Source organism: Lygodium microphyllum, chromosome 25 (genome assembly GCF_053477565.2).
Source record: "Lygodium microphyllum isolate KBCC chromosome 25, Lygodium_microphyllum_v1.1.10, whole genome shotgun sequence".
Lineage (NCBI taxonomy): Eukaryota > Viridiplantae > Streptophyta > Polypodiopsida > Schizaeales > Lygodiaceae > Lygodium > Lygodium microphyllum.
Genome location: NC_141159.1, coordinates 90,392,097 through 90,415,873, shown reverse-complemented (window position 1 = coordinate 90,415,873; position 23,777 = coordinate 90,392,097). Strand labels below are relative to the sequence as shown.

Below are 23,777 nucleotides of genomic sequence, written 5' to 3'. Positions count from 1 at the left end.
AAGATGCTTAAGTCCTCAATCTACCTGTCCAAGGACTAACTGATGTAGTAGCATCTTTAGAAGGCCCAAAAATTTCTGCACTTTCATTTGTACCTGCATGTACATAAGGCTCCTGACAACCATAATCATCATTCATCAAAGTGATCTTCTTCTCATGCCATGATTTTAGCTCATCAAATACCACATCTCTTGAGACCAATGTCTCATGAGTAGAAGGATTGTAGCATTTGTACGCTTTTCTATCTTGTGCATACCCAATAAAGATGGCATTTTCTACATTTGGATCAAGCTTCTTCCTCTTTTCATCTGGAATATGTACATATGCCAAGCATCCAAAAACCTTAAGATGACTGATGTCCAGCTTTATCCCATAAAGCCTCTCATAAGGAGTCACCTCATGTATACCTGGTGTACGATTCATGACATACACTGCAGTCATTACAGCCTCTACCCAATATGCATTTGGTAGGCTTTTCTCATTCAACATGGCTCTAACTGATTCCATGATCACCCTGTTTTTCCTTTTTGCCACACCATTTTGTTGTGGTGTGTACCTGCATGTCAATTGCCTTTTAATTCCATGAGCTGCCAAGAAGTGATCAAAGTCTTTAGAAACATATTCTCCACCACTATCAGATCTCAAGCATAAGGTGTAGCAAGTCAATTCTTTCTCCACATGTCTCTTAAAATCCTGAAAAGCATCCATGACATCACTCTTGTGCTTTAGTACATACAACCATGTGTACCTACTATAGTCATCTATGAATGACACATAGTAACGTGATTCCCCAAGAGATGCATTCTGTAAGGGTCCCCATACATCAGAATGTACAAGCTGTAATGGTCTAGTAGTAGTGCTTACATGCCTCATAAATGGAAGCCTTGATTGCTTTCCAAATTGACAAGACTGACACACATGTCCCAATTCTGTATGCTTGAACTCAGGAAGTCCAAGTACAACTTGCTTATGCTGCATATTCTTCAACTTTTGAACATTTGCATGTCCAATCCTTTTATGCCATATCTCAATGTCCCTTATTGCAGTATTTTCATGTGAGTACATAGCAGCATTCAACGCTGAAATTTTCGTATCGAATGTAAACATCCTACCATTTCTTTTGGCTTTAGCAATGAGTTTGCATCCTTGATCATACTCTTCAATGTAGCATCCATCTCTATTGAATCTAACTTATAGATTCTGTTCAGCCATTTGTCCCACAGAAAGCAAGTTTTTGGTTATGGAGGGTACATGTAATACATCATAGAGACTCTTTTTCCTATCACCATGCATCATCAAGGGAACAATACATGTATGCATAATGTCATGTTGTGTATCATCCCCTGTACAAACATATCCATGAGCACTTTCTACCAATGTGTCAAACCACTCTCCATGAGGAGTCATGTGGCTAGATGCCCCTGAGTCTATATACCATACATCATCTGCTTTGCCGTGTACAGGCAACCCTTTCTTCACATGTTGCATTGCAAACAACTTGTCATCCTCCTGCATACCACTAGAAGAAGCATAATTACCATGTTGCTAACCTCTTGCTCTCTGATCATTTTGCTTTTTGTAGCAATCCTTAGCTACATGCTCGTATTTGCCACAATAATGGCAATTCTTATTTGCATTTGATTGCTGTCCATGACTCATTTGAGGCTGCTACCAAGTGCCTCTTCCTCTAGGTGAATAACCTTCTCTTCCACGAGCATTTGAGACATCTCTATTTGCTTAAGGTTGCCTATTTTGCCATCCAGTAGCTTGTTGTCCACGGGCTGCATATGCATTTCCAGCACCTCTTCCTTGAAAATTTGATCTTCCTCTTCCACCTCTACCCCTTTGATTGGAGTAGAAGACACTGTCCCTACTGTTTTTAGACCCACTAGAACTTGTATTGAGTCCAAGTTTCACTTCTTCATGCAATAGAAGTACTACAAGTTCATCAAAGTCAGGCTGCTCCTGACGCACTGAAATGGAAGTATCAAACTGCTTATATTCCTGTCCAAGTCCATGGAGGGTAGCAGCCACCAAATCATCATCCTCAACTTCAGCTCCAATTGAGCCTAGTTGTTCTGCAATGGATCTGATCTCACTAACATAGTCCTCAATAGACCTTCCATTCCTAAATATGTGGCTGAATTTTTGCTTTAGTTGTGTCTTTCTTGCATGAGTGACATGCCAATAATTCTTCATCAATAAGTCCCAAGCAGCTTTCGGGGAAGTACAATTTGCAATTTGCATAGCCTTTGTGTCTGACACACATAATGACAACCAATCCAAGACCTTGCTGGCCTTTTCCAACCAAGTCCTATGTGCCTTTAACTGATCCTGTGTTGGAGGTCTATCGTCCGATAGTTTGGGCTCATCTTCAAGACCTGTAACTAGGTCCCAATAGCCTCTTCCAATTAAAAAATTAGACATCCTGAATTTCCATAGAACAAAATTGTTGTAGTCCAGCTTTTCACCAACTATCTAAGTGATAGTATCCTGATCTCCTGTGTTTGCCATTTTCAAGGTCTTCAGCTTTGCAAAACCAGTAAATTTCAGTTTACATGGATATCATACACTTCCAAACATATGGCAAAGCACCAATGCTTGTCTAACTCTTTAGGCAACAATGCCACATATGCTTGCCACAAACTGTTAATAGTCAGCCCCAATGCATAGGCTGTAGTGCAACCAGTTTTTTTTACTGAGAAAAAAAACTGCAGCAGTAACCACTATTGCATTTTTCAGACAGTACATGCTCTTGTTCACATTTAACTGCGGTTACAATGCATCAAGCTTCTCACGATGAACAACCTTTACAATCTGAATAACCTCAAGTATTCACGTCTTGCAACAACCAAAAGACTGTGTCCATTAGAGAAGTTGAAAACCTTTCTGTAGAGATAGCATCAATATCTTTGATTGGATCTGGAACATTTCCAGCAATGTAAATTTACATTTTCTTTGTTCTTTTCTACTGTTTCTTGTGCATTTGCAGCCAATGCTACTTCTCCTTTCTTGCTTGCTGTTTTAATTGTTTCGTGGTGTCTCTCAACACACTAATCAACTGCTTTGTCTATTTAATCCATGGCATCCTTTGCTGTGCACACCATCTTGACAACACAATGATTTAACATAGTCCTAGTTCTGAGACACAAATACTTGTGTTATCCCTTTGCTGCCATGCAAGCTTATACAATTGTTTCCCATTGTCTTGCAACAATTTTGTCATCCCAGCAACTGTAGCCCAGAGATGTATGGCAATTTCAGTAAATTTTTATAATAGCTTCAGTTGAGAAGGGACTCATTCCAGGAACATCTGATCCACATTTTTTTAAACATCTCTAAGCTGAGATATTGTGAATCTGGCCGTGCTGAGATTTTCCTACCACTGAGCTTGTGATCTTAATTTTTACAGCATCATGCATCAGATCGGTTTGTTTCTTCTGCACATGTGATGGTAGGCTGAATTTTTTTCATAGCCCAGAGAGAGAACTGGCGCATTTCTTTCTTGGTTAGAGCTACTGCTCACGTGGAAGGCTGAGAGCTAGGGAAACCAAAGCACATGCATAATTGAACTTCTCACAATCCCCAAATAGCAGCGATGATGACTTTCCGCCAGCTCAACTTGGTCAAAATTTTCTATGGGTGCTGTATAACTTACATGAGGCTTGCAACTTCCCTAATAGCGACTGCCTTTAACCTGTACGACTATGAATTTCCCATCGTAATGAACCTCCAGCAACCGTCTGGGGGTATTATGGGAGGAGCACTGTGGAATCCAGCAACCGTCTTTGCATTTTATCTGATTGGTGCAAGCAAAGATACGACATTTTCTTTAGCTGTGCCTCTTCCAACTCAGACTGTTGGAGCTATGGCAGGAGTGAGCAAGATGCATATATTGTTGTTCTTCAAGCCTTTCAGCGCTCAATTTCTCATCAGATCAGGGAGCGAAGAATGCAAGATGAGCGCATGAGTGTGATGTATGCTCCTTCAATCTTGGAGCTTGCGTCAACTTCTGTTCTGCTACTGCCTCTCGCAAGAAACAAAAAATGACTCATGTATCACAAGCAGCTATACCTCCACCTACGATAAAACATGGGCTTCCATCTCCCCCATTAGCTCTAGGTTCATCCGGAGAGCGGATACCACCTATTGGTGGATCAAGAGGCAAGAAGGACAAAGGGGATCAACAGCAATCTAATATTTTTGCTTTGTCTTCAAAATCATTATGAGGTGTTGAGGATGAGCTCTGATACCATATTGAAGTTCAGAGAGAAAGGGATGGAGACAAAGGCACAGACATCAGGGTAGCAGACATGCTCCCTGTGATTCCATTAACACACTGTCACCTAAAGTCAAGTGTATGTACAACACACATACAAAAGATCAACTGACCTAGATCTAATCATGGTTAAGTCAGTGTGACTTAACTTTATTCACTAAGGTAAACAACTGACAGAAGACTAATGAGCTTGAGTCTCAACATGTAGTGAGCTTACCTTGATGCTTGATCGAGTATCCTTCTCTTTCTTGCACATTGGTAGCTCCACGATCCTTGAGGCAAGCTCAAGCAACCTCAATCCCTCTCCGTCGAGCTCCATCCTCCATAGCCATGTGAGACGAGAGGAGAAGAGAAAAGAAGAGAGAAGAAGATGAAGAGAGGAGATGGGGAGCTTCTCCTCGATTCCTCACTCTCACACACTCACTCCCTCACACTCTCACACTCCCTCATTTCCTTACTTCCTCACTCAAGCACACACAAGAGGGTAAGAAGAAGAGAAGAAGAAGAAGAAGCTTTTTGCTGCACACCAAGAACGAGAGTTTTCATTAACTTTTTGGCTTATATGCATACCCTCTTTTCCATTGTTCTCTTATCTTCCTGGCTTCCTTCCTACCGCTTGTCTACCTTTACAATTTACACGGGTGAGAGCCCAATACTCTTTTATAAAATAAATCATGGTGCGTCATGCGATCTTTTACAAAAGTATTGACTTGTACTTTTTTCTTGTGCACCTCTTTCCTTGATTTAGGACTTCTTTGCACTTTCTGTGTTTTCATATTTTCCTTGGTGTATTCTTAACTTTTTATGATGGCATCTGAAAGTGAATCATAACTAAAATCTTATGTCATTAGTGTTTAGGAAAATTACCACTCCATCAAACTTCGGTGGAAAAATCTAAAGACGCCTTCAAGCTAGCTTCTCACTAGTCTTTTGTATTCCAATGCCAACCATTTGTTCATGCTGATTCTTGATCTGAGTGATGAATGCTTTAGTTGTCTTCCCCTTACAAAGCTTCTCTATTGCTAATAATTCTCCTAGTTCTAAATCCTTGTTTGATTTTGCATTTCTATTGACTTCTTAGTAGGTTTCCAAGACTTTGATACCTTGGTTGTATGCTAAATCAAAGTCATTATTAGAACATTTTGTAAGCTACACAACACGTGCATTCCTTTGTTTTTAAGCCCATAGAATATCTACATTTGGAGGAATAATAACGCATGAATTTAATAGGACAAGGGTGGATTGTGATTCTAGAACAATTCCTAACACCATCTTTAGGAGCTCATAATAATTAAGTATAGTTGTAGTTTTAAACCTCCACAAAGCATAATTTATACTATCTAACTTGCCTTCAATGCAAGTTGGTGGATGAATCTTGAATGTTTGATTTGTTGATATTGCAACACCACTACTTGATGCACTAGATGACATTACTCCTCTTTGCTATTGAAGCCCTCATCTCTCATTTACTCTTCAAGGCATCTTGAAAAAGCTTAATATAATTGTATTTGCTTATAAACTTGTTCTCTCTCCACATCTTGAAAAATCCATTGAAGATATAAATCATATTATCCATGGGTTTCTAGTCCATCTTTCGACTTGAAGCTCTATTAAAAAACATAGATTATACATCCATATTGTTCAACAACCTTGCCTTGTTGTCAATTTTGAACAATCATTAGCTAGATGTTTCTTAGACGTTGAAAGATCTTGTACCATATTGATACTTATAACAAGAAATAACCTCACGAAAGTGAAAAACTAGCCCATAGAATTTTGACAATTTTCCTTTTGTCCAACTTGCAAAGAAGACGAGTCAAACTAAGAAGCATATTGGTCCCCATCTACCATGTAAGACTCTTTACACTCATGCATTCTAGATGAATTGCAAGGTGAAGATTCAAGTTAATTGGAATCTAGCAAGGTTGAAATTGAAGCAACATTGTGTATTCCCAAAATGTAGAAAAACATTGCTTCATGCACATTAAGGTGAATTCCAAGTGTTATTAACACATTATGCTATATCGAATTAGCAACACAAGCATCCAAAAGGGCATGTCTTAAGGACTCTTTCTCCCACAATTGCATTGACCATTAGTGATCCCTCTTTCGCGAGCTATGAGCAATTTGCTTGTAAATAGTGTAACCATGGCTATTCTCCAAGTTAATAACCTACATTTCAATGGAATTTTAGGTGGCCAAAGGCAAAATACAATCTTTGAATTTATTTACTATGATGTTGATGTGCCAAGCTTTATTCACCTTGCCAACTCTATTGAATAAGCTCCATGGCAATGGGTTGCTTAGGATAGGCTCTTAATTCTAGAGTCTCATCTTATAAGGATTGAAACCCAAATCTATCTTTTAAACTCATTGAATACAAGTGATTGATCCCTTGGCTTATACCAATACGAGAGCTTGTGCATAACAAACTTTGCGAGTGTGAAACCCCTTTGCCTCCAACTAATGGCAAGTGATGGGAAGTATACCCATAACTAATATATGATTTCCTTGACATTAAGCTTTATCTAGCTCAAATTATTTGCAAGTAAAATAAAAAATTACTCCCAATATTGACCATGTCTTGACGTGTTATTCCCAATATGATGAATTTAAGTGCTTGGGATTACAATGTTTCGAAACCATCCCATTTTCAAGAAGTGCAAGACTTCCTTTTACAACTAGACTTCTAGGCAACTGTCCATGACACTAATCAATGAGCATTTTCTTACATTTACATTCACTCTTCAAACCTTCTCAAACATGCATGGTAGAACATGGTAAATTATCTTCTAGTCAATTGCCTAATTTGGCCTCTTATCAATACACTACAATCATTTCTAACATTACAATCTTTTTTGTTATTAGTTTTATCATTTGATATTTCTTCAAGGTATTTGAACAATTTTCAAGTTACAAATCTATCTTTTGTATGATAAGTCACTAGGACTTTCATAGACATTAACCATATTCAGCCTTAAATCTTCTATTTTATTTTGTCTTTTTCCCATTGATACTACATGTTCCTTCAACATAAATAAAATAGTTGTCAAAGCTATACATATATCTGTTGATATTATGTCTTTTTAATGCATGTATCTTTGTGCATGAGTGTGAGCATGTGTGTGTAATACTATCGTATGTCCCCTTAAAAGCTTTTGCATGGGATCAAATTGATGTACTTGTAAGTAGCAAGGTATGAAACTATTTTCATACCTTGCTACTTAGTATCAATCTATTTTCATATTCCTATGTTGGCATATAGTGTCCTCTTTGTTTTGCTACATAATATATTAGTAGTCAACATCCAACAAGTCCACATTAAAGCATTGTCCATGCTTTGTTCTCTCTCACACACACACACACACACACACACACACACATTATACAAGTTAACCCCCTGTTCATAGCTAGGTATGAAGATAAGGACCTCTCCCCTATCTACAATTAGCATTTGGAGGATACAAGACTAGATGTGGCCACGTTTGTATGTGCTTATACAGCCACTATTAAGATTGAGGCAATATATATTACATGTGGAACTTAGTACCTACTTTGTAATTCTCATAAGGTTTACCTTTAGAGGCAATTTCTGCATCATGTAATTATAATTTTTAGCATATTAAAAACAGTTTCTATTACATATCTAAGATAAGAATGCATAGTTGAATAACAACAATTTAAGCACTTCTAAGATAAGAATGCATAGTTGAATAACAACAATTTAAGCAGAGTTACAACGCAGAGAGATGAGATTGTATTTATGATATTCAAAGATAACAAATAAACAATTGTTATTTCAGGAATTTCTTCTCCTAATCTCCAAAGGCTGAACATGTGTCAGAATTCTCTCACACGCCCACGATATTTAGCAAGATAGAGCAAGGTAAATATTTGAGCATATTCTTGGCAAGCCATTAACTAAATTAATAGTTACAATATAAGCTGCATTTATAAACACCAATCTCCAAACACAAACGATAGGGTAAAAACACAATGTCATCAGCCATCCTATCTGCACAAAGCAACACTACTAGTGTGGCCCTTGCCTGCTCTCTTGGCTAAAACTTGGAAGGCTGGCGCTCACCCTTGTGGGCGCTTGGGGGCGCGTGTCTTATCTCAGGAAAAAACAAAACAATAAAGCCATTGATTATGCCCAAATTTTTTGAAACACCAAAACAATTAAATTCCCACAGCAAAAGATGCCAGAATTACCTTACAATGAGCCATTCAATAGCCATTCAATTTACAAAGTTTTCAACAATATGATGGTAATGTAACATAAAGGAGATATACAGTATGCCTGGACTTGAAATTTTTGTTCTAGTGATTTCCCTTATTCTTATCCAGCACAAATCAGCTAGTAATTTAGAAAGAAACAAAGAATGTAAGTGCAATTTGGATGTCCCTTAACTTGATTCGAGAGAATTCATGTGGGTGGTATGATCTCAAAACATGTTACGATACTGTAGAAACACACCTTCCTATACCACAACTTGATGTTATTATGCAAAAGATGATGTACACACATCACAAATTACAATCAAGGATAGTCTGTGAAGACATTCAGAGATTTTCTACGACACAGTTGTTAAGAATTGTGCATGCACACTTGTTTCATTCGGCTGATTCCTCACCTGTGCAAAATACTTTTCTTGGATGTCTTCTGTCGTTTATTCTGCAACATTAAACAAAAAGTGGTATGGGTATTAGCAAGCACACAACTGAATTATGGTGTCCTGAAGATTAATTTCACAAGAAAATCTGCAGATGTTGGTCTTGATAGGAATTTATGCTGCACCTTGTGTTTCTCCAAAGCCTCTGTATCTGTCCGCTCCTGCCACTTACTCTTGCGGAGCTTGATGGGTCGGTTTCCCACATACTTGCCTGTTGTAGACAGAAAATGATGAAATCAATCAAAAGGGACTATTGATTATTCCCCAAGTGACGCTAGAAGCAGAAAAACACCTATTATTCAATGAAATATATGCCTCTCTATAATAATACAATGAAGTTGTAAGGCTTGCCTATGTAGGGTTGAACAGCTGGGATATAAAACAAAGAAATGTTAAGTTGCTTTGCTTGATTACAAAAAGCCAAACTGAAAACTAAGCTGATAAATGATATGTTTAGAGATGAGATTGAAGTACACACACCATTCATCTCCTTCAAGGCTAGAGCCAAATCCGACGGAGTTGAGAAGCTAACAAAGCCATAACCCTTAGTCTTTCCAGTGCGCTTGTCTCGGACAACCTATGTCCATGGAAAGAAAACTTTGATCAGTACTTAGGTCTTTTAAATACTTGTGTTGTTTCCCATAAACAGAATTGGTTAAGCTATTATGAATATTTTCCTTTGTTGTTTGCCAACCTATGCCCCTAGAAATATTGTTTGTTTATGGGATTTTCAGAAGCATAATTATGTTGTTGCAATAATATGTGGATGCACGTTTGTAGAAATATTCTGGAGGGACGTGGTTGTTACTGTCTGTCAATAATTTATTTCTTCGAGCTTGTCCTTCTGATTCAATGCCATTTTGGGTAAGAAGTAAATCCATTTTTTGCTTGGCACAAAAAGAAAAGCACATGCACACTTGCTGAAGAAGCCATCAAGAGTAAACTGAATTTCATGCTGCTGGGCCATCAAAGAGCCTGATCCCAACACCCCACTGGTTTGCCACCAAACCAGATGAGCTTCTTAAGTGTGGATCCTTGCTGTGAATTTGTATCTCAAGCTTTGGTTGTTCAAAGTAAGATTTGAGTGAAGTTTTCCAACAACATAATGTAAACAAACAATCTTGGCAATTGAACTGCTATCTTTGACAATGTAATATAAAAGTAATCTCTTTCCATATTTCGACACAGTTGCACAATCTTGGCCATTAAGCTGCTAATTGTTTGAATAAAAAATTGACTGGGGTTTTTACAAGTGAGACAAACAAAACATTATACATTGGCTGCTGATCCAAAACTGGTTTGAAACTGATCCTGTAGAAACAGTGGGTCCACTCTGCATCAGAGATCAGTCTGTATGCCCACTTGAAGCTCAGAATTGCTTGAGCCTCAGAACCTACTCATCCAGGTCTCTACAGGGTTCAATAGGTCCACTCTGCAATAGCAGATAGGTCCATATGTCCACTTGAAGCTCAGAATGCTTGAGCCTTAGAACTTCCTATTGGTCCACATCCTCAGAATGCTTCATCCTCTTAAATCAGCTCTTCTGATTCACTCTGCAATAGCAGATAGGTCCATATGTCCACTTGAAGCTCAGAATGCTTGAGCCTTAGAACTTCCTATTGGTCCACATCCTCAGAATGCTTCATCCTCTTAAATCAGCTCTTCTGCTTGTGTGTTTAGTGAAAGCCTTCCCCATGTTGGGGCTTGTCACAAGGGAATCCACAATTTGTGTCCCCGCACAAGTCAATGATGAAGTCATTTTTGAGTCAATCTCACACAATGTCCTGACATATTGAATTTCCAATTGCAGGTAAGAATTACTTGAGCCTCAAAACTTCCTACTGCTCCAGGACTCTATAGGATTTCCATTTCTCACGAAATATCCAGGTTCAAACCCCCTGATCCTCTTAAATCAGTTCTCTGCTTGTGTGTATAGTGGAAGACTTCTCCTTTAGGGCTGTTAAACACAAAAACCCAATTTGTGTCCAGGCACAAGTCAATCATGAAGTTGCATTTGAGTTGATTCACGCAATGTCAACTTGATCCTCTTAAATCAGCTCCTCTGCTTGTATGTATAGTTAAAAGTCTTCCCCCCCTGTTAGGGCTTGTCACGACCGAATCCAGGCACAAGTCAATAAAGAAGTCATTTTAAAGTGAATCTCACACAACCTCAATTCGACACATCAATACTCTTAGTGAATGCAAGTTCCATATTTCAATTTAATGAGTTTGTTACAGCACATAAACTGTAAACATTCAAAACAAACAAGAGAAGAGCCTCAAGTTGAAATTCTAAGACAAGAGAAGGGCCTCAAGTGGAAATTCTAAGATTTTCCATATTAAAAGCTAAAGCCTAAGATGCTGAGAGCTTTTGTCCCTGGATTTGTTGTTAAGCTCCATATCTCGTTATCATTTTAGGTCTTTTGTCTTTGGATCTGTTGTTAAGCTCCATATCTCATGATCATTTTAGGTCTTTTCTTCCCCCAATAACAGCTTATAATATATGCCTTTCTTTTTCAAAAGAAAAGAAGATCATATTAATAGCACCTCAGAGGAAACCCCCCCGAGGTAAAATACAAAATACAAAGAACACTGTATTTGAATTGTTAAACATCAAGATTGTTACCGACACAATATAATATGATGATAATTCTAGGAGTTACAAGGCTCCAAGTTGATTCATGAAGGTAAGCTCTCTCAAGAGTCTAATCATGACCTGATGTGATTTGGTGTAATATTTCCACACAATAAAAGTTAGTTGGTTAGTTTAAAATTTAGTTAGTCAATTAATAAGTTAGTAAGATTACTAACTAAAGACTAACTAAGGTAAAATCTAACTAACATTAATTATTAATCATTTTTATTTAATTAAAAATATTTTATTTAGAAAAATCAAGAGTCGTAAATTCGATATTTTTCTTGGATTGGCAAGGACCGTAGCCACCCTTTACGTAAATTACAACGTGAATGAGACTTATGAGTTATATTAATCACTAGGTTAATGTGTATAGTTGGATGGTCCAAAAACATTAGATTTTAGGCAAAGCTAGTATATTTTAGATATTTTAGATATTATCCTTTAAAAAAAAGATATGGAGATTTTTAGAACTGGATGTCGTTTAAAAGGAAAGACAAGTGATATTTTAGTTAGTTTGGAGATTTTATAAAAAGAAAAAAATAAAGAGAGGATTTGCGAAATCGCGCGCGCCGCGATCGCAGTTCACAGGCAGTGGACAGCACTTTGAACAGAGAAAAGGAGGAGTGAACTAAGAGCTTTCTAATCAAGTGTCTTGGGTTTTACCCCCATTTCGAAGCCAATGGAACCATCAGATTTATGATCTGAGCATCAGATCACTGATCTTTCCAAGATCCCCCTCCACAAAGAGCTCCACTTCTTAACCACAAGCCCTATTCTCTAATTCACTATAAATATGAGGCATGGGAGAGGCATATAGAAGCATAAGGAGACCCCGAGAGGCTGCGAGAGAGAGGTAGAGAGGAGGATACTCCTCCCAGAGATTGTGAGGAAGAGCTTGAAAGAGAGCTTAAGAGAGAGAGAGAGAGAGAAGAGTCACCCCGAGAGGCTACAAGGAAGAGAATTAGCTCAATTCCCTTTATCTTGATCCTCGACTTAACCATCTTCTCTTACGATCTCCCATCTTGAATCTATTCTACCTTCTTAATCTCTTGAGTCTATTTGCGGACGATGGCCTCCAAGCAAAGAATGTCGCGTGTGGATGACAATCCTGCAACAACCAGCAACAAGGCTTCGGGCAAAGGCATCACTGTCAATCCAACTGCGGTTCCGGTCGTAAGTAATGTATTTTCAAATTAGATGCTTGCTTTGATTCTCGTATGAGATATGTTAGGCCCCATACTACGATGCACGAGTATAGGTTATGGGAAAGGATAAATTTCATCTCACCTACTCGGAAGATGGAGTTTGTAAAGTGCATATATCAAGGAAAGATAATTGCACCTAGTTACATATGACTTATTTGCTAGTAGAGCAATTACAAGGAAAAATTAGTCAAGCGTTATGAATGGCATAGTCGCCAAAAGAACGACATTAAAAGATTGTGCATACAGGTGCTAGATTAAAGTATAGTCAAGAGTTACAAATAGCATAATTACTAAAAGAATACGACATTGAGAATCGTGAATAGAAAGTACTAGTTTAAAGTTTAGATGCTTCAAAAGTACTTAGCCTAAGAGCCTAGGAGTCTAATTACTTGAGATCATCTCGCACTTATCTTATCAAGTATTTATACGTTATGCCTATGATATGTTTGATATATGAGGATAATTTTCTAGTTGCCTCATGACTTGACTAGGAGCTAGTACAAGAAATTGATCATAAGGGTTAAAGCTAGGATGTCTTGAGATCCGTTGGATAACGATGACTTTGCCAATCCAAATCCAAGGTTGGGTTATCAATCGAGGTAAGTGATTGAACCCTTAACATATGCCCTAGCCGAAGGAAGGAAGGAAGTGTTAAGAACATGTTCGCATAGTATTGCTCTTAGATCCCAAGGGAGAGAGCAAATATACGATGAAAATGTTATATCGTGTATTTTTGCATTGGTTGGAAAGAATGCAATTGGTTTTGTTGACTGATCGAACAACATCCTAAATGCCTTTATATTCAACTAGTTGTTAGTTGTTGTTTGGATGATTATTCCAAGTGCTTGTGAGTTATGGTAAATGCATGGCAAGGGTCTGTGATGACAAGTCGCCATGGGAATAAAGGAATGTTTTCTTGAAAAATGATATTAGGCTGAATGCATTGTTTGTGCTTGATTCTTAAAGGATTTAATTAAGGAAGGATATATTGTACGGGTGGATCACCTCCATGGTCGCACCGCGTATTAACCTGAGAGGGCACTGCTCGATTCATGGGCCGAAGGTCGAGTGGTGAAAAGGCCAACCACGGGAATGATGTTTCACTCCTAGACAGCTTGCGGGTCAGTTGGAGCTCTGGACACCCCTTGCTAGGTCTAGAATGGAGTTGAAGACCTCCGTGGCCCCCAACATCTGGGCATGTTGGGAGATCCTATTCTAGATAAAGGATTGAGTTTGTGGTGCCATGTGAATTAGACCAGTTACTTCTGCAGGGCAGAAGGGATACTTCTGTTGGACAGAAGCGATACATAATTTCTCCTGTATGGGCGGGAGACAAAGATTAACTTGAAGATAAGTTAAGAAACTTGTTTGAACTTGTCTGTCAATAGATTGCTTTGCTCTGTTTTCGTGTCTGTGCTATAAGTTATGCGAACGAACCCTGTTCCCTAAAAGGCTTAATTAATGAAGCTGACTTTAAGTGTCACACATAAATGTGGTAGGACCTAATTAGAAAACTAAAGCTATTAAGGGAAGCGGGTGGGCGAAACCCCCGACGGGTCCGTCCTACAGCAGGGTGGTCCCAGAGAACTGGGAGGCTTCTCACAAGTTTTTATCGTCATTCGACCTTTAGGTATTGTTAGGTTAGAACCCGATTCATGCCGTTTTAGGGGACCAGAATGAAACTATGCCCTATGGGCAGAGAGGTTGAGCAACGCATCCCTCTCGTTTCTCTTTGAACCAAGTGCGGCATGGGTCTGCTTTGGATTGGGTATCTCTGCGTAAAGTAGGATGTCCAAAACCCGATGCTAGAATGCTAATAGGAGACCTTGACAACTAGGAACCCGAATTTCAGGTCGATCCTAGTGGGTTCGGTCGTGAACGTTCCGTTGCGAGGCGGATTCGGGAAACCCTAGGCAACAAAACTCGGAACATTCCTTGGGAGTGCAGCGACGCTTAGATTTGTTTCTCGATAGACCGCTAAAAGAGTACCTGGAACGCCGATGGGCGAGCACCTCACATTTGGCATTGAAACCCTAAATGGCTCTGTAAGGTAGAAAATTTATGAAAAATGATCTGTAAGATAGTTTTTGCTTTATATCAACAACTAATTCAGTTAGTCCTATGTGGAATGATCTTACTTCGAGTTTTGCACTTCTGCTAAAAAACTTATTGTGTTCACTCTTTTTCTCAGCAGCCCTTCATTTCCCCCCAGACTGAGATTCAAGCAGCCCTTCCACTGCTGCATTTTACTGCCATCCTTGAATTTTTGGAGTAGAACTCTTGTTTTTTCAAGGCTTCCACAGTTTCCCGGCACGAATGTTTGATGAAAAATATGAGATTTGGAAGCGATCATCAAGCCCCTCTGGAAGATATACTGATGTTGGGACATGATCAAAGGCAAAGTGCTGATAAACAGAATGATGCAGCTTGCCAATTGAAGTGCCATGATCAAGCAAACCTACCTGCTGTCATTTTCATAATTCTGGAGGTGGTCTTTGCTTCAGTAGGTAACACAAATCTTCCTAAACCTTCCTGAATGCTTTGAACATATCTCAAGCCTATGTTATAATGGATAATCTTGGTCTTTTCCAATGGGAGGAACAGTTTGTTCATTTCAAACTTGGACTAACCATTTGATCGAGTGTAGTGGTTCATTGATTTGTTGTCTATGCTACAATGAATACCTTCTTTCTTGTCTGGTACTCACGTTCGGATTTTTTTGTGTTGGGGTGATGCTTGTGCATAGGGGTTTTCAGTTGTACTAATGAGGGAGCCCGGGGACTGCTACTCCAAGGCTATGGCAGATCATCAATAGCTGAAACCTTGAATTGTATAAGCATCAGAGTTTCTCTCTTGATAATTGATTTAACATTTGATGTTAATAGTATCATTAAATATGATCTTAATTTAAGATTTAATAATATTGTGATTCCTAACATTTAATGCTCATATTACTGTTATGGTTAATCTTTATGCTAACACTGTCTTAATGTTGATTTAATGTTAATGTTATGTTAAGTCTGAATACATCAGAAAATCTGATTTGAGGAGAGAGAAACTGAATGATGTCAGGTGGAGAGAAACAAAATAAAATGATGTGGAGGAGAGAGAGTGAATATGATATCAACAGAGAATTGGATTGTTTGGGCGGGGGGAGAGAGAGAGAGAGAGAGAGAGAGAGAGTTGGCCAGCAGCTTGTATGTGTGTGGGCGGCAGCATCATTTTATTTTTACAAGCTGCCAGTCCACATGACTGTCATGGTGATTCATCGTGGGGCAAGGGCAGTGTTGTTTTCATCCCTTGTTGACACGATGAGGGCCACAGCAGGATTCCAAAGATCCTTGCATGGCACAAGGTAGGGACATCTCACCTGGCGCCTAAATGCGACATTTAGGTGATAAGATGGCATATTTTTTATGACTCGTCTCTTTGGTTGAATGTTTTCTCCCACACCTTCATATTAAAGAAGCTGTCCCCTTGCTTATTTAGCCCCCCAAAAAAAGGCCCAGCTTGGCATTGAATGCAAATTGTCTCTGTTATATGCAGATTGCCTCTGTTAAACTCTGCTCTCCTCTCTCACACTCTCTAACCTCAATTCTCACATCTCTCTCCAAACTTTATTCCTTCTCTACACTCCTTTCTTTGATCGACACCATAGCTTCCCACAGAGTGTCTCCTTTTGATACTTCCGTTCATACCAAACCTCAACACATGGAGGATGCCTGACCAGTTTCTCCCAAACCTGAACACGCGGACGGGCAGCGTCCCGAGGGATCTTCTTCCATGAAATCAGATGGAGATTTGTCGCTAGTAGTAATTCTCCAATCTCAAATCAAAGACATGAATCAGTAATTAGCCGAGATGTGCACTCCCCATTTTCTATTTGTACCGGCAGCCATGAGGATGTTTCCTCTTCAATTCCAGCCTGATCCCTTTAAAGGGGAGAAGAAGGAATGTGACTAGGTAGTAGGTGAGCATTGACTCATGGCTGGCCAAATGGACAGCTTATTTTGATTTTTATTGGTTCAATGATGCTCAACCTAATGGACTAACGCAAATCATGTTACATATGAAGGCATATGCCTGGAGGGTGGGGCTATGCCCTAAGCTGAAAATATGATTTTCAATCTGTTTTTCGGAAACGTTTCATAAAGTGATGATTGGATTGAAAATTTCCATAAATTGTTTGAGATCAATATTGGGAAGAAGACCTTGGATGCATATTGACAGGAATTCAAAGATCTTATTCACAAAACAAAGACTTTGGATAATCCTCGCGCATTGCTCTACATGTGTTATCTTTTTAGATTGCCACCGAGCTACCAGAATGAGGTGCTCTACAATCTGTTACAGTCGCTAGAGGACACGTATAAGTATGCCAGATTTTTTAATAATACATTGGCTACAAGTAGAGGCAGCCAATTGACTAGTGGCTCCCATCAAGCTATCTCCACCTTCAAGCCAAAGAAAACTTCTATCCCAACAGCAATTCATTAGTTGCCTTCAAAGTTGTGCAAGAAGAAGGATGGTAAGTGCAAAGTAACCTATAGTGAGGATCGCTCCAAGGGTTGTTGCTTTGCTTGCTATCAAATGGGGCAATTTTGTGGTGATAAAAAGTGTCCTTCCATAAATACTATAGATACTCTAGGCATTTCTTTTGAATTTTTATCAGAAGATTTTTTTGTTAATACAAGTAGTTGCAATGGTTGCCATAAATAAAACCATGTTTGGTCTACATGACCTTTTAAAGGTCACGAGGTGTATTAATGGCCAAGAAGTCATAGTTTTTTTCAATAATGACTCTACTCACAATTTTCTTTCTTCTCACTTGATGTAAAAATTGCAGCTCTACATGGTATGTGTTGACTGAGGTTATTATGTTTGATATACAGAGGGCTCCACTGTGGATTATTGAGATTTGATAGTGCTAAGCTTGAATCTTTCAATCCAATGGTACCATGAACTCTTGGCCATTCGACTAATGAGCCTTGACTATGTCGATGTCATTCTTGGCATACCATGGTTTTTGAAAAATACTCCTCTTTGTACATTGACCATGTACTATCGTTTGAACCAAACCGTTATTATCATGTGATGAAGGGTTGTTTACCCTACTAATGTACATATGATATTAACTTTTGAAATTTAGTAAATGTTTTTATGATCCATATGTTGTAGCTTATACTTGTTTCATAAAAAAGTTTAATCATCTGATTTGCAATAGATTTCAATCTTTTAAAATGATAATACTAATGTGCTTTCAAACTTGAGTAAATACTTGAATCCAATTTTGATTAATCCCGAAAATATTCAAATAATGCTTGACTGGTCTATTCCCAAGACCATAAGGCAACTATTATCTCTTTGGATTTTACTAGATTTTTTCGAAAGCTCATTAAGCACTTTGCTCATTTTGTTGAACCCTTAATATGTTGAAAAATGGAGAGAGAGAGAGAGAGAGAGAGAGAGAGAGAGAGAGAGTGTGAGAGCTGAAAACAATAGATTATACTTGTTAAACTGAAAGTAATAGAGTGAAAGTACAACCCCAGGTCTAAGGTAGATTAACATAGTTGTGTTCGCTACAAACCAAATAACTAAAACATTGGGCATTATCCATAGAATTGGCAAATTCTAACATCCCTCTACAATGCCAATGTGGTAGAAATATAGGAAGATCAATCACCAAAGGATAGCAAGTTTAAGGAATTTCGAAAAGCTTCAAATTTCTCAGGAGGAAGTGCTTTGGTGAAAATGTCTGCAACATTCTCCTATGTAGAGACATACATCAAACTGATCTCTCTTGCATAACATCTCTTTGCCTTTCACCACAAATCTTGGAGGTTATGAGACATAATCATCCTCATGTAGGTCACCATTCAAGAATGCCGTCTTGATGTCCAACTGATGTACCTTTCATCCATAATTTGTAGCTATTGCAATAACACACCTAATTGTACTCATAAGGGATATAGGAGCAAATGTCTCCTCATAATCAATGCCTTTTTTTGTGCATATCCCTTGGCTACCAAATGTGCTTTGTACCTATCTATAGTGCCATCCGCCTTGCGCTTTAGCTTATAGACCCATTTGGTTCTAATGGCTTTCTTACCATGGGGCAACTCCACAAGGTCCCATGTATGATTGGTGGCAATAGAATCCAATTCTTCTTGCATGGCCTACATCCAATGTACATCTTGTTCGGCTTCTTCCAAGGAAGTAGGCTCATCATCATCTAATAGTGAGCTCATAAATGCATATTCATCATAAGAAGCATCTACTTCCCAAAAAACAACTAAATGAGTCTTGCCTACATGATGTGCTGTATGTCTAGTAGCCCTTCTAGTGCATTGAGGTGAGGGAGCATCCATTTTACTCTCCTAGAGAGCCTCTAACAGCCATCTTGGGACTATTTTTGCTGCATTTACAGCAGCCTTTTCTTGTTGTACTGCATATTCCACTACTAGAGCAAACCTTCATGAAAACCTTGCTGTTTGGGAGTATGTGGGGCAGTAACATCTTGCTGTAATAAATCTGTCCGGCCATTTTCAGCATGCTCAGACCCCAAAGAAAGAGGTAGGAGGCCTTCAAATACATCAACAAAGTCATAGGTGGCTGTCATTTCAAACCGATCATCCGAAAAGGCTGCATTTTAAGCAAAGATTACATCCCTACTAACAAACATTTTCTCTGTGTGTGGATCATACGAACAATGGCCTTTGCTTTCTGAACTATAGCCAATACAAATGCATTTTATGGTCTTGTCATTGAGCTTGCCATGAAGCTCCTTCGATACATGTGCATAAGCTATGCATCCAAACACTCCAAAGTAATCAACCTTTCGTTTCTTGCAATGCCAAGCCTCAAACGGTGTGATAGTCTTTAGTGCCTTTGTAGGTGCACAATTCAAAACATGATTTACGCATTGAAGACCCTCTTATCAAAACTTGTGTGGCAGCCCTTTGCTCTTAAGCATGCATCTGGTCATCTCCATGGGAGTGCGATTTTTTCTTTAAGCCACTCCATTCTATAGTGGTGTCATCCTCACAATGGCTTGATGCGTAGTGCCATGCTCAAGCAAAAATGTCTCAAATACACGAGATATATACTCTCCCCCTCTATTCATGCATAGAGTTTGCACTTTTAGACCTGTTTCTGCTTCCAATTTTGCCACCAAGTGTTTGACGTGCGTAAATATATTTGATTTTGCCTTCAAACCCTATACCCAAGTATACCTAGAGTAGTCATCGATAAATGTGACAAAATACAAATGACCACTAAGTGCCTAGTCCTCCTAGGACTACACACATCAAAGTGTATGAGCTGCAATTTCCGAACAACACACATGGCACCATCCTTCTTTAAAGCAAATCTCTGCATTTTTCCTAGAAGATAACCCTCACAAGCATAGGAAGGTGGAGTATCCAAAGTAGGCAAAGAATCTACCATCTGACATCTCTCAAGAGTCCAAAGACTGCCAAAGCTCATGTGGCCATGGCAAGCATACCAAAGCTCTGCGTTTTGCATAGCCGACGTAATAGCGCTAACTGCCAGAGCATCATGAGAACTCTTCTCATATGTGTCCAACAAAAATAGCCCCTTATACAAGGTACCTGACAATCGAAGAGCATAGTCCATCTTTTTATCTCTGACAATACACTTGTCATCCTAAAAGATGGCTTGAAATCCATGCTTACTACGAGTTGAAATGGACAATAAGTTCTTTGTGATACCATGCACACACAAAACATCAAGAAGCATGAAATCTGAACCATTTGCAATAGTGATCAACACTAAACCAATACCACATACATTATAGCCATTGTTCTTAGCACACTTAAAATGCTTTTTGCAACGGCGCAAAGACATGAACAAACACTTCCGTGAAGTGATGTGCTTAGATGCCCCATTGTCAAAATACGAAGTATGCCACGTTTCAACAGCATTGAATGCACTATCAGCCATGGGGGTGTCATAATTGCATGCCAAGAAAGTATAGTCCTCATCTACAAAGTTGGTTGCAACATCCCCATCCGAAGACCGAGTGGGGCATGTCTCTTGAACAGCCAAATTGGGGTCTTTTTTCTTCTCCATGGCCAACCTTTTCCTGCCTTCATCAATGTAATGTCTTGGTTTCTTATAGTAGTGGCATTTCCCTTTTTCTTGGTCTTCTTTGACTCTTGGACAGCCTTGTTTGATTGTTGTCACAAATCAGCCTTTTGCCTTCACTTTTTCCTTGCTCTTATATTTGGAGAGCATGGCAATATCACATGACCTCATAGCAACATTTCTACAAGTTAGTTCCTCTAGTAATAAGAGGTCTTCCAACTCCACAAAAGTAAGAGGCTGTCGCCCTCCCATCAAAGATAAATTCACCGAGGTGTGAAAACCAAGATAAGACTCCACGAGTGAGTTCAGAGTGGCATTCCCCATTTTTGCATCCAAAATAACCTCATCAATGTTCAACAACTGCTCATGAATATCCTGCAAGTGTGTGAGGTGATTAGTCATGTTGTAAAGCTCATCCATATGTGCATTAGCCAATTCTCTTTGTAAGTGGGAGATTCACACTTCATTATGAGCTACAAATATGCGCTCCAAAATATCCCAAGTTGCTTTGGAGGTCTTGCATAAGTGTATATGAGGCACGATGATACTCTTCACTGACAAGGCAATTAGTGACAAAGTCTATGCATCTTTCCACATCTCCTCTGATTTGCTGTACAAGGAGCAAGGGCAACAAATGGAGCAACAACACAAGTAGTTGGTTGTTCTCTAGCACCATGCTGAGATGTCTAAGGAGCAAGCTTACCCGGTTTCGGTAAATCACCTAAAATATAATCCAAGAGATCCTTTGCAACGAGAAGATTGTGCACTATAAAACTCCATAAAGGATAATTGGTGCCATCTAGCTTGTCCTCTTGTGCGAAGACTCCCAAAATGTTGCTTTGATCTTGAGTTGTGTGATTTGATATTGCTACATTTTATGTGCAAACTAAGCAGCCAAACACTTCCAAGCTGAAGTGTTAAAAGTATACCCAAGTGAGTGCCAAAATCCGAACATCGAAAGCAAGTGCTAAACTATGAAAATTGGTCTTGGTTCTTGAAAAATATGCCCAAACTACATAAACAATACCCAATTTGCAATTGCAATTTATAGCAATTCAATGTTGTACAACTACATAAGCCTCCGTATGCGTGCCCATAATTTTCATATTTACAAAATTTCTCTGCCCAATGTCTCATAAACAGCAATATAATGCTGTTGCAACACCTATTCAATGCTTTGGGATCTGTGCCATACAAAAGTCCCAAATCTCGATGAAATTTTTTTGAGAAAATTCAAAGATTTATACTTACAGCCCAAAAATCTAATGGTGTGTTGCCTCAAAATGCATATCCACAGCAACCAACAACTTCAAGGCACCTTGGGATGTGTGTCAGATGAGAGAATCACCAATGCCCCAAATTTCTCGTATCAATATCGAAGAAATTGCCCAATCTTAGCAATTTTAGTGCAAATTCACACATAGGAGGCCGAATCATGCAAAAATGCCACATTTTCTCAAAGAAATTTCAAGAGATTTTAAAAACAGAGAGAGTCTGTCGAAAACCCCCAAATTTCTTGTTACAGAGTATGAGAAATTGAAAATTTCTTTGAAATTCGGGATGAGACGAGCAAAATGGATGAGAAATTGCAATTTTTTTTGAAAAGCCCCTATTTCAAAAAATTAGGGTTTTTGCATTTTTTTTCAAATTTGCAAAAAAGGTGGACAAGGCTTAAAAAATGGCATGGCAGGGTTGAGAATATCACAAGTAGGGCTGAGAGAGTTTCTATGTGCAAGGTTCCGAAGCAAGAAAAAGCACGTCAATCCACCGGTTGTTTGGACAAGTGAGCACCATCAAATTTCCAAATATTGAAATGATTGGTAATTGTTGCACCGATGTTGTAGATTATCGGTCCCAGTAAACCTTTTGAGGTTCGTATGGATGCAAGTGATTATGCTATGGGTGCTATTCTTTCAGGTGCCCCAAGGCAAGATGGATAGAGCTTATGCAAGAATTTGACATCGAGATTTGTTGTCGAAAGGGCGCAACTAATATGGTTATTGATATCCTTAGTCATATTCTTGAAGTTAATGCCTTGTTCTTCTTCGAAGTTTTGACTGATTTCCTTCCCTCTCAAAGGATGTTGCCAAAATGATCTTCACTTTGGTGAGATTTGGCAACCAATTCAAGAGCAACCTAGTAGCCCATGAACTTTGGCAGTCCGAACACTTACAAACTAGGTACTAACAAAAAGATAGTGGAAAAGTATTCTATTCATTATGGATTACTTTTTAAATAAGGCAAAGTACGAGTGTCTAATGATCAATATATCCGCAAGAAAATTTTATGTCATGATGTACCCAACATAGGACACCTTGGCATACACCACACTTTAGCCCTAGGCACTCAAGTACTTTTATTGGCTGCACATCAAGACTAGGGTTGAGTCTTATGAGAGTGAGTGTACATAGAGTCAGCTTAATAAAGCTGAACACACAAACAAGCGAAGATGTTACATCCTATACATATTCTAGATAGAAAGTGAAGTAGCACTTCTATGAATTTTGTAGTAGGATTACCCCACACAAATTGAGATCCTGATACAATCTAGGTTGTGGTTGACGAAAATGACTCGATTCGTTTTTGCAAAGACAACTGTGAAAAGCCATGAATTGGCTAGTCTCTTTGTTGAACATCATTATAGACTGTATGATCTGCCCAATGAAATAGTTAGGGATCGCGATTTTGCGAAACCCTTCACCCGCAGTTTGCATTTTTGCATTTTTGTGTTTTGCATTCAGGGTTTGCAGCCCCAAAAAGGGGCGCCATCCTAGACTGACTGTGCCTATTTATAGGCCACTCTCTCATTCATTCCTCACGGCTGATTCATTCACTCCGTCACCTCTTTTCTCTAGCCTCTCCACTACCCTCACAC

The 23,777-nt window shown here is 38.9% G+C and overlaps 1 protein-coding gene across 3 annotated transcripts in view; it reads right to left on the bottom strand.

Annotated features, from left to right (window-relative positions):
• Window positions 1–8,008: 8,008 nt before the first annotated feature.
• Window positions 8,009–23,777, bottom strand: part of LOC148014485 (uncharacterized) — a 107,937-nt gene continuing 92,168 nt past the window's right edge. For all 3 annotated transcript variants that reach the window (XM_087666452.1, XM_087666454.1, XM_087666453.1), the window contains exons 5-8: window positions 9,434–9,530; window positions 9,079–9,164; window positions 8,915–8,955; window positions 8,009–8,390 (exon numbers count right to left, since the gene is read on the bottom strand). In XM_087666452.1, coding sequence (XP_087522578.1) covers window positions 8,339–8,390; window positions 8,915–8,955; window positions 9,079–9,164; window positions 9,434–9,530 — 276 coding nt within the window. In that variant the 3' untranslated portion in view covers window positions 8,009–8,338. The remainder of the gene's footprint in view (window positions 8,391–8,914; window positions 8,956–9,078; window positions 9,165–9,433; window positions 9,531–23,777) is intronic.